We start from the raw sequence: 14,987 nt of genomic DNA on the forward strand, positions 1-14,987 counted from the left end.
AATCAATGCATAAGTAACACATAATACATAAATTTTGTTTGAAGGTTATATTTCGAGGGTTTAGTATCAAACAACGTTAACTACAAAAACATAAAGTGGCAGAAAATGCGAAAAACTGTTCTGAAACGTAATATCGGCCAACAAATTTGTGATTACGGAGGCAAAATACATTACAATAGAAATCTGTAAATTTATATATAGTATATAATTTATATATAGTATATAATTTATATATAGTATATAATTTATATATAGTATATAATTTATATAATAGTATTATTATGGTTTCTTTGACATATTGTAAAAATTATTACAGGTTATTGTTATTCTACAGAGAAAAAAAAAATAGAATTTTTTTCTAATAATGACCTGATAACGCTTTTTGATATTACCGATATATATTTTTTGTAACCGTTAACGTCGCACCTGATAATAATAGTTTTACTACAGGGTTAGTACTGCTGGGTGAAAATGTAAAAATGTAATTTCCCTAAAATGTTGCGAAAATTTCCCAGATATTTCCCCTTTTTTCAGGATATCCAGTTTGACTTTAACTTCGCTGATATTTTCAAAATTTTCAGGATCTCCAATGCAGCACTAACCCTGTATTATTAAAAATGTTATAAGTGTATTTAAATAAAAAACTTTATTTTTCTAATAACATACAAATACTAACCTTATGAAATTTCTAAATACTTATACCATCTTTAAACGTCTTCATCTTCTGAAACATTTTCATTATGATCATCACCCATTCCTTGAAGATTCTAGTAAAAGAAGTGATATTTTTCTTTAATTTTTGCCCACAGAGATCTACTAATAAACCTTTTAACTTTTTATTATTAATCGTTAACGGTTTGTCATATTCTCTTCTTGGCACAAGTTTGTTAATTGAAAATGTTCAAAGTTGCCTTCTCTGTATTTTAAAGTTCGTAACGTTTTCTGATTTAAAATTATATTTGAAATAACTGTGTGCAGTGTCTTATTCTATAATTATGTATATTGTAGCCAAACTATGTTCATCCATTTGACATTTCCTTCAATGTCAGTTTTTTTATTTTTAATCAGTTGAATTTGAAGTTCTTTAAAATCCAAAATGTCTTCCTGATCTATTTCAACTACTTCGTATTTTGATTTCTTTAAAACCATTTTAACCTTTAACTACCCACGCATCAAGTTATAACATAACTACACGCGTGGCGTACTTTATACGCCACAAGAAAATACACCTAAAAACAGCGGATTTGTTAATTTTTTTTGAAAAAATACACTTAGTTGTTTGTTATAAACCTTATTCGGCATCAGTGAATACTTGCGAGTTTCTTCTCAGTAAACCAATTGGGATTTATAACTGGACTCATGGAATAACTGGACTAAAACCAAATTGTAAAGCACATTCCAGTGATAGGTTAGAGAGATAAACAAGGTCTAAAATTAAATTTTTAAATATATTTTCAGTAGAATTCTTATATCTGGCGTACAAATACGCCAGCGCGTGTAGTTAAAGGTTAATCACTGTACATTGTACATATACCATCCCGATAGATCATAAATGTCCAAGCCTTCACTCGCGTTTTCGATGTGGGCATGGACCATATCACATTCAATTTGGGAATGTCCGGGCTCAAAAAGTAACTGGTCGATTTTTGCAATATTTAGTGTTTCAACAGAAAACAGAAATATTGCGGAAACAATTGAATTTCCATTTTGGCCCGAACAAGTTTCAGACATAAAAGCGAAGTCTTTCCCAGTAACTTCACTTCATTGTATTTGTAAGGCAAGAGGCTACCTCAGAAGATCCAAGACCCGCTGGTGCTTCATGTCATACAAAATTTTGTGCTACGACTGGACATTTTTTTGTTAAACACTGACAAAATCAGAATATTAAATAATTACGACAAATATATACGTAACCGGCAATAAGAAAATAACATATATTTTCGGCTTTCGGTTTTCTTTTAACTTCGGCAAAACTAAAAAATGTAATAAGTAATCAGATTATTGTAATCATGTAATGAGTAATCAGATGGAAGAATCGAACAACATCGAAAATAAACAAATGTATTTAGCTATCCAGTATCAAAATATCGTTTTTCAAACAAATACGAATTATAATAATAACGCTGTCTACAATTACAGCTTAATAAATTAGTGTCAATAAACGTTAACAGTCGATAACTGTTTTTGATGTATCGCGAAATTCACTGTGAAATAACGTTATCACCTCTTAGATGTTTTTAACATGAACAATTTTTTCACAATTGGTAGTTAACGTTTAATGTATTTTGTAATCTGCTTCAGATAGAGATACAGGTTTTTGTTACTAAATGAAGTCGAAAACTGTGAACTCGGTTATACCTAGATATATCTCAATTTCACAAAAAATGTAGATAACGTTGTTTGACACTAAACCCTCGATTTATTACTGTGTTTTAAATAGCAACCATGGATGGATCCTAAATCTTAAAAACACTTAGATAACTGTAAAAAGTTAAAATTTAACCAGATATTAAGTATTGTACCCTGTTTATTTATTTATATCTAGTAACATTGCCGCGCTTTTCACAACCTATGCAAATGAAATTGTTTATTTACTGTGTTTTGCTAGTTTTTCTAGTGCTCAGTTTTACTATTTGTGGGGTGAGTACCTAACAATTTTGTAAATCAACATGTAAAAGTCATACCCTCAATAAATATGTATCAGGAAAAACTAGATGTGCAACAAAACTCTAATTCCTATCGTTCTTTTTGAAATGTTTCTTTCTTTAATTTCTCTCCAAACTTAAATAGTGCGCTTGTCTTAAATCATCAAGAGATATTGGTTATGTTTTATAGACCTCAGATTTATCTTAAATAGCCCTACAAATTAAGTTAACTGGTGTTAATACTGGAGATCTAGATGGCCACTATATAACACTACTTCGACCAATTTACTTGCCGGGATAATAATTTTGGTTGATTTAATCTCTCACAAGCAGTCGAAATGTAGTCTTGGTGAAAATATAAGTTATTTTTCTTCAAAAAAATTTTTACTCTGACCAAGTCATGATTAAAAAAAAAGAGTGTGTGTACTTTGTACGCACCTACTTCTATTATTTTGATTTCAGCAAAGTAAATATATTTTAAACAAAAATTGGAAAAATTCTTTGTAAAAGGTATAAAATTTTATTAAAATCCATTTAAAGGGCTACATCACAACAAGACGTTTTCGAGTTTATAAAAAATCATCATCAGTGTTAAATAGACTGGATGCTAGCTGAGCCACCAAAGAAAAATATTCGGGTAAAAACCCTTTAAATATAACATGGATGCATTAAAAGTGCATGACAACTAGGATAATGCCCTAAGCTAATGTATTGAATTTCCCAACACGTGGGATGCAATTTGAGTTGTTTACATTCCAATGACTTAATGGTTGTCATTTGAAGACCTTCGAATGGATCTCATTGAGAAGTGGAGCACTTTTACCCAAAGGAACATCCAAAACGTGATGCTAAATCGAATGATGAGTGTCATCCAGAACAGTGGTGGCAACAAACATCACTGAAACCAATGATAGCCTTTTTTTGACTCTATAATTCAGTTATTGTTATAAATGTATGTAATGCTACATCGAAACTTATAATATACTAGTTATTTTCTTAAATTTTTCCTTGTCTTCCATTTGTTACTAATAAGACTGTTTGGCAAGGTGCTAAAAGAGTAACTTACTCAAAACACAATAGATTTAATTTGACATTGTTAAGGAAACAACAAAAAGATAAAAAATTCCTTAAATTTTATGGGTGGTAGGTTTTCTTTGATCGTATAATTCCTTTCACACTTTTTGAAATGGTTCTTTTTTATATCTCTTCATCATCATTCTCTTTGCCTTATACCTATGCGGGGTCGGATCCCCTAATTGCATTTCCCCATACAATTATATCTTGGGTCATATCAATATTAATCCCTTTTACCAATATGTCCTGCCAAATCGTCTCCCCCCACGTCTTCTTGGGTCTTCCTCTCCTACTCCTTCCAGGAATCTGCACTTCAGCAATTCTTCGTATTGGGTGATTAGCGTCTCGACGTTGAACATGACCAAACCATCACAACCTATGCTCTCTCATTTTGGCATCAATTGGTGCCACACCTAGATTTCCCCTAATATACTCATTTTTAATTTTATCCTTTTTTGTCACTCCACTCATCCTTATAAGCATTCTAATTTCCGCCACATTCGTTGTTCCTCTTTTTTTTTTCACTGCCCAACATTGAGTTCCGTACATCATAGCCGGTCTTATGGCTGTTTATTAGAATTTTCCCTTCAAATTCATTGGAATAATTTTCCTGTCACACAGCACACCACTCGCTTCCTTTCATTTCATACATACTGCCCTAATTCTACTGCATGCATCTCCATCTATTTCTCCATTACTCTGTAATACCGATCCCAGGTACTTAAAACTAATGCTTCTTACAATCAGTTCACCATCCAAAGATACCATTTTATTTGTAGTAACTCCATCTTTAAGTGAACATTGCAAATACTCTGTCTTTGTCCTACTTTTAAACCTTAAAGTTTTAAACCTTTTTCCTCCAGAGCTTGTCTCCACTGTTTCAGTTTTTGTTCTAAGTCTCTTTCACTATTTCCTACTAGCACGACATCATCAGCATACATTAAGTACCATGGAATGTTACCCTGTAGCTTCGCTGTTATCTGGTATAAAACTAAGGAGACTAAACACGGACTAAGCACCGTGCCTTGGTGCAATCCTACTTTCACCTGAAATTTATCAGTCTCTTCCACACCTGTCCTAACACTAGTCGTTACTCCCTCATACATATCCCTCACAATCTTTACATATTCACCAGTGACCCCTTTCTTATTGAGTGCCTACCACAGAATCTCTCTAGGAACTCTATCATATGCTTTCTCAAGATCAGTGAATACCATATGAGCGTTTGTTTCTTTACTCCTCTATTTTTCCATAAACTGCCTTATAATGAAAATTGCATAATCTGTTGTTGATCTGCCCTGCATAAAGCCAAATTGATTCTCGGATATTTCGGTCTGTTCACGTATCCGTCTATCAATTACTCTTTCCCATATTTTCATGGTGTGGCTAAGCAGTTTTATAGCCCTGTAGTTTGTACTTTTTTATATCTTTCCAAACTTGAATAATACGCTGTCTCGAATCATCAGAGTTGTTTTTTATAAACGATCTATAAACTATTTTATAGACAATTTTAAATATTCCCACAAAACAAACCAACTGGTGTTAATGCCGGAGACCCAGAAGGCCACAATATAGCTCAACTTTAACCAATCCACTTGCCGGGAGAATTCTGGTTAATTCAAACTCTCACAATGGAGTCAAAATGTAGTCTTGGGTGAAAAGATAAGATATTCTGATCAGTAAAAAATGTTTACACTGACCAATTCGTCAATTGAAAAATCCATTGAATGTTTATATTTTTTAAAATTACAGTCTTTTACAGGTACTGACCGATTCTACCAATGAACTAATTGTAAATTTGGTAACTCCAAAAGGGCAGATTCTGGGTCATGCACTTCAAAGTTATAATGGTAACAACTATTACGCTTTCCAAGAAATCCCGTATGCTGCTCCTCCAGTGGGAGACCTTCGATATCAGGTAAGTTTTAAATTTCTTCAATCAAAAACTCAATTGAGTAATACCATCGATGTTTTAAATAAACTGATCATCATCATCATCATTCAGTGGCGTGCTGGAACTTTTCAAGCGGCCCGGTGATTTTATAGAAAAGCGGCCTCCAATCCTTATTGTATCTTCTATTATCAGAATTTTTATTTCTTATTTATAAGACAAAAATACTTATTCTTCTTCTATTTGTATAAACATGACTCTGTTTTTTCAATGTGCCTCTAGTAAGTTGTCGTTCCATCGTTTTCGTGGTCTTCCCACTGATCGTCTTCCTATTGGGGAACCGTCTCTCGCTGTCCTTACTACTCTATTTGCTGTCATTTGGCGTATGTGGTCATTCCATTATATTCTTCTGTTTCTTATCCAGTTATTAATATTGCCCACCTTGAATTTCCGCTGTATATTTGTACTTCTAGCTCTGTGTCGCATAGAGTCTTGCCATCGATTTTTCGAACGATTTTTTGTCCTCTCTGTGTCGGGTCGTGTTTCTGCCGCGTATGTCATTATTGGTGTGATTACTGTTTTGTAAATTCTGCCTTTCATTTCTTTTCCGATATTTTTATTTCTCCATATTGTGTCATTCAGACAACCTGCTGCTCTGTTTGTTCTATTCACTTCTGTTTAGACCCTTTCGTAGCTAGATAGTGTGATATCTAGTTATTAAAACTCCATCACTTGTTCTATTAGCCCTCCAGCTCCAATTTACATATTATTGAATTTGCTGTTATAACCATGCATTTTGTCTTTTTTGGGAAAATTAACATGTTAAATTTTCTGGCGGTTATGTTAAATTGGTGCAGCATACGTTGTAAGAAATGTTTGATCTCCTGCGAAGAGTTGAGTACGAAAGCAGTAAAGTTGATCTGAAAATCAATAAAGCAAGACAAAAATAGTGGTGGTCGACAGATTCGACACTATTCAACTGACTAACATGTTACAGGAATACCAAATAGTGAACACCTTTTTCTCTCTCGGGTTTAGTACAACTAACGATGGTAACTTGGAAGCAAAAGTTAGGAGACGTATTGGTATTGCAAAAAATGCGATGAGTCGCCTAACTAAAGTAACAAAATATCAAGATGAGACTGGTGAATGCCCTTGTATTATCAATATTTCTATACGGGGCAGAGAGTTGGACTCTTTGAGCCCAAGTGTGGTGCTTTTGAGAGCGGATGCCTTTGAGATGTGGTGCTGGAGAAGAATGCTGCGCACAATTTAGACAGCTCATAGGACAAACGTTTCCATTCTAAACCAACTCGAAATTTAAAAAAAAGTTTGTCCACAATATGTCTGTAACGAATTCTGCAATTCTTCGGTCACATTGTTCACAGAGGTGACGATAGTTTAGAGATATTAATTGTTTCTGGAAACGTTCCGGGCAGAAGATCAAGAGGACGATCACCAACTAGATGGTCCGACCAAATTAAGAATTCAGCTAGAGAAGCTGAAGATAGAGACCAATGGAATAAAATTGTTAGGAATATTGGAAGAAATCACGATCCTCAGTAATGGGGAAACGACAAGAGAGAGATACGTTGTAAATCATCTTCACTTTGAGACATTAGTATTGCATCGCCTGCATAGCAGATTGTTTTAAGTTGTTTTTCCATTTATAGAAAATATTATAAAATCTATATTAAACATATATTTCTAATGGATCTATCCTCGCTAATTTCAAGATAACCGCAACACATCGGCTGATTCTGTCCAGTCAGAAAACCGAAAACATCCAAAAATACTTAACGAACTTTTCCCAGAAACACTTTTCCTAAACTTTTCCTAAAGAAATATATACAATTGCCGAGTTGTATTTTGTGTAAAAGTCTGTGTTTATATTATCAGCCGAATAATACCTATTCATGGCTCAATTGAACGTCTTAATTTTAACCGTTTTGAAATACAGGGTGTGTATAAAACAGACAACTGGAATTAATGCAATATTATTCAAACGGCTCGAACACTATGTATGGAAATAAAATATTTTTGAAATGTTTTGTTAATATCATTCGATTGGAAATTAAAAAAAATTTGTTACATCCAAAATTTTTTGTGAAAAAACTTATTTGACCGGCCTCAATAGGCCGCGGCCTCTCGGTGATTGCACCGATTCATTTATATGGCCAGCACGCCACTGTCATCATTCCTCAACCTCTTGCATCCACTGTTGGATATTCTCCTCCATATTATTTAATTGTTCTCTACCTTCTTCCTTCTGCATCCAATTTCCGACTGTTTTTCTCAAGTCATCCATTTATCTTTTTGGTCTCGGTCTTTTATCTTCTATGGGTCTCCATTATACGAGTCTTTTGGTCCAGGTATTATCATTTAAACGTGCTCCATGTCCAGCTATCTCCAATGTCCAATTTTTTCTATGACATCTGTAACTTTGGTCCTCTCTCTCACTATCATATTTGGTACCATACCTCTTCTTGTTGTTCCCAATATTGTTCTTTACATTCTTCTTTGTATTGGGATATTCTCAATGTATTTGCAGAATGTTTAGCAAAAGTTATGGTTTCGGAACCATATGTTATTACCGGTAGTATGCATTGGTTGTAAACTTTTTACTCCAAGCAAATCGGTAGTGTTACTTTTAGAATATGTCGAATCTTGTCAAATGCTGCCCATTCCAAGCCTATAAGACGCTGGATCTCATAAGTTTGGTTATCTGTTCCTATTCTAATTTCGTGCCCTAAATAGATATAGCTATAATATATTATTATCTCATCATCATTCTCTTTGCCTTATCCCTATGCGGGGTCGGCTTCCCTAATTGCATTTCTCCACACAATTCTATCTTGGGTCATATCAATGTTAATCCCCTTTACCAACATGTCCTGCCTTATCGTCTCCCCCAGGTCTTCTTTGGTCTTCCTCTCCTACTCCTTCCAGGAATCTGCACTTCAGCTATTTTTCGTATTGGGTGATTAACGTCTCGACTTTGAACATGACCAAACCATCTTAACCTATGCTGTCTCATTTTGGCATCAATTGGTGCCACACCTAGACTTCCCCTAATATAATCATTTCTAATTTTATCCTTCTTTGTCATTCCACTCATCCATCTAAGCATTCTCATTTCCGCCACATGCATTCGTTGTTCCTCTTTCTTTTTCACTGCCCAACATTCAGTTCCGTGCATCATAGCCGGTCTTATGGCTGTTTTATAGATTTTTCCCTTCAGCTTCATTGGAATTTTTCTGTCACACAACACACCACTCGCTTCTTTCCACTTCATCCATCCAGCCCTAATTCTGCTGCATGCATCTCCATCTATTTCTCCATTACTCTGTAATACCGATCCTAGGTACTTAAAACTATTGCTTTTCACAATCATTTCACCATCCAAAGATACCATTTTATTTGTAGTAACTCCATCTTTAAATGAACATTCCAAATACTCTGTTTTTGTCCTAATAAGTTTTAAACCTTTTTCCTCCAGAGCTTGTCTCCACTGTTCCAGTTTTTGTTCTAAGTCTCTCTCACTATTTCCTATTAACACTACATCATCAGCATACATTAGGCACCATGGAATACTTGGAATACTACCCTGTAGTTTCGCTGTTATCTGGTCCAAAACTAATGAGAATAAAAGGACTAAGCACCGAGCCTTGGTGCAATCCTACTTTCACCTGAAATTTATCAGTCTCTCCCACACCTCTTCTAACACTAGTCGTTACTACCTCATACATATCTCTAACAATCTTTACATATTCTCCAGAGACTCCTTTCTTATTGAGTGCCCACCACAGAATCTCTCAAAGAACTCTATCATATCCTTTCTCAAGATCAATGAATACCATATGAGCGTTGGTCTCTTTATTCCTGTATTTTTCCGTCAGTTGCCTTACAATGAAAATTGCATGTGTTGTTGATCTGCCCTGCATAAAGCCAAATTGATTATCGGATATATCGGTTTCTTCACGTATCCGTCTATCAATTACTCTCTCCCATATTTTCATGGTGTGGCTAAGTAGTTTTATAGCCCTGTAGTTTGTGCATTGTTGTATGTCTCCCTTGTTTTTGTAGACAGGTACTAATATACTGCTTGCTGTGAGCGGCCGTGGAGTAACGGCATAAACGCTGGCCTCATACGCCAGTAGACGTGGGTTCGAGCCCTGCCAAAGACAAACCATTTTTATTTCCAATAATGACACGAGCCGTCTCACCGTGCCTCGGAGAGCACGTAAAGCCGTCGGTCCTCCTGGGCTAGTGTAATCGGCACTAGTTACTTAAAACAGGGTTAAAAATGTAAATGGCGCCGGAACTATCCGAAAGGATCTCCCCGGCAAAAATGCCATACGATATTATTATTATTATTTAATATACTGCTTCTCCATTCGTCTGACATTTGTCCAACTTCCCTAATTCTATTAAATAGACCTGCTAGCCAACTTATTCCTGTCTCTCCCAATGCTCTCCATACTTCCCCAGGAATATCATCTGGTCCGACTGCTTTTCCTTTTTTTATTATATATTATTATCTATATAGATATATTTATATTCATTATAAAAATTTACACTTCCGCATTTCAACACTTGGTATTTGGACAATTCTTTAAAATTCCAAAAAATATTTTTTGTTTTGTATTGTTAATCTCAAAAGCAATCATATAAAACTTGAAAATACACCAATTTTTAAACAGTACTCCATCTTTTTTACGTCAATAAATATTTTTATTCTTCTAGTAATAAATATTTATTTTCATTCACAAGTTATTTTGATACAGTGGAAAGTATACAGTGCGTCCATAAAGTAACGCACAAATTCATTATTAGCTAAATAAACAACACTATTGGAAATTTCGGAAACAGGTCGATTTTTATTTTTAAATTACGATTTTTTGGCACATTATATAATACTAGTGACAGTGGAGGATCTAAGGGAGGGGCACGGGGCACGTCTTAACGTGTTTTTATCGCTAAATTTCCCACCTCCACTAGTTTCATTTCGTTTTATCTCACAACTTAATGTGTTTTCCATGTTTTGCGCTATTTAGCCGGTTATTAAGGTGATACAGTAGCGATCAACAGGTAGCCAAAACGCGTTCCAAGATTGCGGCTGTAATTTTGAATATTTTTTGGAGATATTTGGCACACGTATTCGTAATATAATAAAGAATGGCGGTACAGAGCCCAATTTTAAAAATATATTAATATGTGGAAATAACTCTGCAATTAAATACAATATTAAAAAAACGAGCCTGTACCGCCATCAAGAAGAACAAAAAAATACATTTTCTTCAAATAAACTTTTTTATCCGATGCCTAGATTTTGTGTCATTTTGGAACTACTAATGAAATAAAAAATTTTAGTAGTTCCAAAATGACATAAAATCTAGGCATCGGATAAAAAATTTATTTGAAGAAAGTGTATTTTTTTGTTCTTCTTAATGGCGGTACAGGCTCGTTTTTTTAATATTGTATTTAATTACAGAGTTTATATATAAAAACTTAAATGCAATAAAAATCAACTCCCTTCTATACGCTGATGATATAGTTTTAATCACAGACACAGTAGAGAAAATGCAGAAACTAACAGATATTTGGCAAAAAGAGATACATAAATTAAATATGGAAATGAACCTCAACAAAACAAAATTTATGATAATAAATGAAGATGAGAAAAGAGAAAGGAATACTAATATAATAATAAGGGAAAAAGTAATAGAACATGTATCTACTTTTGAATATCTGGGAAATATAATAACAGATGATGGGAAAACGGACTTGGCAATAAGTAATAAACTGAAGAAGGCAACTAGCTTGTATTACTCTTTAAATAATACAATTTTTGGAAAGTCAGAAATAAGCAACAAAACTAAACTCAGAGTATATAACAGCATAGTAAATCCGATAATGACATATGGGGCGGAAACATGGATTGTCCAAAAGAAACATGAATCAATGATGAACGCGACCGAGATGAAATACATGAGAAGAATAGCCGGAGTTACGAAGTTTGACAGATTCAGAAATGAAGATATAAGAAGAGAGCTGGAACAAGAACCGATAATTAGGAAGATCGAAAACAAACAATTAAGCTGGTTTGGACAAATACAACGAATGGAGCAAAATAGACTTACAAAGAAGGTACATGAAGCCAAAATGGGAAACAAAAGAAAAAAGGGAAGGCCAAGGAAGACATGGATGGACCAGATCTAAGATATAGGTGAAAGGAGACACATCAGTATGAGGGATATGAAGAACCTGGCCACCAACAGAAGCAATTGGAAGAAGTGGATAAAAGGCGGAACCCGACATCCGACGCCCTGAAGAGCACTAAGGATTATGAGAGAGAAGAAGAAGAATTACAGAGTAATTTCCACATATTAATATATTTTTCAAATTAGGCTCTGTACCGCCATTATTTATTATATTACGAACACGTGTGCCAAATATCTCGAAAAAATATTCAAAATTACAGCCGCAATCTTGGAACGCGTTGTCGCTACCTGTTGATCGCTACTGTTTCCTCTTAATACGCTCACCACTGTACAATATATAACTTTGCCTATTCGCCTTTGGTCTACGTTGGTTTGCCCATCTGCATCATTTAGAATTGTTGAGGCAGAAAAGTGCGTGCTTATTAGTTTTCTAATACTCTCCTGGTTGGTCTTCGTTGCCATTACTCTTCTTTAGAAAACTTACTTCTTGAGTAGTAGCACCATCCTTAGCCAGAAATTTGTGGATTCGAGAGAGAGCCGGGATATTTGCAATCTCCTCGAAAAACTCTATGAATTTCATTTGAGTTTCCGAATTTCTTTATTGTTGAATTGGAAGTATATAAGTGTAAGCATTAGTTTACACCTATAAACTTCACTGTCTTGTTTATTTTAGCTTCGTCAAATAGGCTTTATGATTCAGAGATTCAGAAATTTCTCGCCTTTTGTCAAAAGGAATAAAAAAACTTTGGTATGGGTGCGTCTTTGCAATATTTCACGGACTATTGCTGAAATGGCAATGCCTTTCTTTCTTCAATAATTTGTGGCGATGCGTCTAGGTGTGACTATTATCTTATATTAATTTGCCATTTAACAATAAGACGAAAAAGTACAGATAAGCTCTGACATGATGTCATTCATCTGCACGAGAATGATCTGCCTCATGTTGCCTCAAGTAGTAAAAGAAAATTTTCAACAAAAGAGATGGAGCATATTAGAGCAACTATCAATCTATTTATCCCGATTTATTTCCCCAGCCTCAGAAGAAGCACAAAATTTTATAAGCAGGTTATACATGGGCTGGTAAAACAATCGGATAGTTACTAGTTATTACCTTCATCGTGGTGGTAACTGTTTGCAGATATATTTACCAAAAAAAATTTTTCTTAGCCAAAAACGAGAATTACGTGAACAAGCCTCGTAAAACCTTGACACGTATGTGTAAGGATTTTTATTCCGTATATTCTATCAATATTAACGTGTTTCTTCGTCAAATTGATGGAGTACAGTTGTTAAAAGTCTAAAATGTAGTTAAGAAATTTGAATCCAATTAAATTTGAAAATTAATGGGAAATATAAGCAAATGGAATATAGGCCTGGATCCCGCGTATGAAAAAAAAGTTGCTTAATAGCAAGCTGAAAATTTGTTAATAGCTTAATTGTGTCTAGGCGGACAAACTTTGATATATGGGAACACTGGAACAGGGGCAGTTTTAATTGTGGAACAGGTTAAAAATTTGGAACGGTCAGACCACGAAAACGGCACATTTATTTTGTCCGACAGAACACACTTAAACTCTCCGACCAGAGATTAAACTATCATGCAAAAATCAGACTGCTATTTATCACCAAATGGGCGTTTTAATGAGTGGAACATGTAGAATATGTCAAATGACAGGAATTATGACAGGTGATAAATAGCAGTCTGATTTTTGCATGAGAGTTTAAACTCTCTTCGGAGAGTTTAAGTCTGTTCTGCCGTTTTCGTGGTGTGACCGATCCAAATTTTTAACCTGCTCCACAATTAAAACTGCCCCTGTTCTAGTGTTCCCATATATTAAAGTTTATCCGACTAGACACCCTTAAGCTATTAACAAATTTTCAGCTTGTTATCAATCAACTTTTTTTTCATACGCGGGATCCAGACCTAATAGGCCTGGATCCCTCTTACAAAAAAAAAGTTGATAGCAAGCTGAAAATTTTTTAATAGCTTAACTGTGTCTAGTCGGACAAACTTTGATGCACGGGAACACTGGAACAAGGGAAGTTTTAATTGTGGAACAGTTTAAAAATTTGGAACGTCAGATTACGAAAACGTCCCATGTATTTTGTTGGACAGAACATCCAATTGATTTGCTACCCTTTCATTAAACTCTCATGCAAAAATCAGACTGCTATTACTAACTAACACGTTTCCTGTCATTTGACATATTCTTCGGGTTCCACTCATTAAAATGCCCAGTTGGTTATAAACACCAGTCTGATTTTTGCACGAGAGTTCAACGAAATGGTAACAAATCAATTGGAAGTTCTGTCCGACAAAATACATGGAACGTTTTCGTAGTCTGACGTTCCAAATTTTTAACCTGTTCCACAATTAAAACTTCCCCTGTTCCAGTGTTCTTATACATCAAAGTTTGTCCGACTAGACACCGTTAAGCTATTAACAAATTTTCATCTTGCCATTAATAAACTATCTTTTGGTACACGGAATCCAGGTCTAGAAATTTAATTTAACAAAAACAAAAATGTAGAATTCAACAGGATTATTTCCATAAATATCCCATTATCCATTATTAGCGCAAAAAATGTTAACGTCAAATTATTTACAGACAATTATTACAAACAATGCCAAACATAAGTATCATTATAAAGTATATAAGTAATAATAAATACACCAATTAATTATTTAGAAATACTTATTAAACTTCAAATGTCTACAAAATATACTTTATGAATTTGGTTAAAAATACAGTGCATCCATAAAGTAACGCATTAAATTACATTTTTCGGGATACCTATATATATCATACTAGTGACGTCATCCATCTGGGCGTGATGACGTAGCTAATCGATGATTTTTTTTAAAGAGAATAGGGGTCATGTGATAGCTCGTTTAAAATGGTATTTAATTTTCTATTCAGTAAAATAAACATTAACATAATTATTTATACAGTGTACGAACCAAATTTTTAATTAAATTACTTGACACAAAAAGAAGAACGTATTTAATTTATTTAATTCTAAGCACATTTTGCTGCTGTAAGAAAACAGAAAAAAAAATTTATTTGAAAAATAAACATTGATTTTCGCTTAAACGAAATGTTCAAACTGCCAAAAGGCAAGTGGGTGGCAGCTAACATTGAATTTAAGCGA

At 34.2% G+C, this 14,987-nt stretch overlaps 1 protein-coding gene across 1 annotated transcript in view; it reads left to right on the plus strand.

Moving 5' to 3' along the window:
• LOC126889284 (juvenile hormone esterase-like) overlaps window positions 1-14,987 on the plus strand; it is a 90,550-nt gene that overhangs the window by 9,768 nt on the left and 65,795 nt on the right. The window contains exon 2 of the mRNA XM_050657409.1: window positions 5,482-5,637. Within this exon, the coding sequence (XP_050513366.1) occupies window positions 5,482-5,637 (156 nt within the window). The remainder of the gene's footprint in view (window positions 1-5,481; window positions 5,638-14,987) is intronic.

The sequence above is a fragment of the Diabrotica virgifera genome, chromosome 8 (genome assembly GCF_917563875.1).
Source record: "Diabrotica virgifera virgifera chromosome 8, PGI_DIABVI_V3a".
Classification (NCBI taxonomy): Eukaryota; Metazoa; Arthropoda; class Insecta; order Coleoptera; family Chrysomelidae; genus Diabrotica; species Diabrotica virgifera.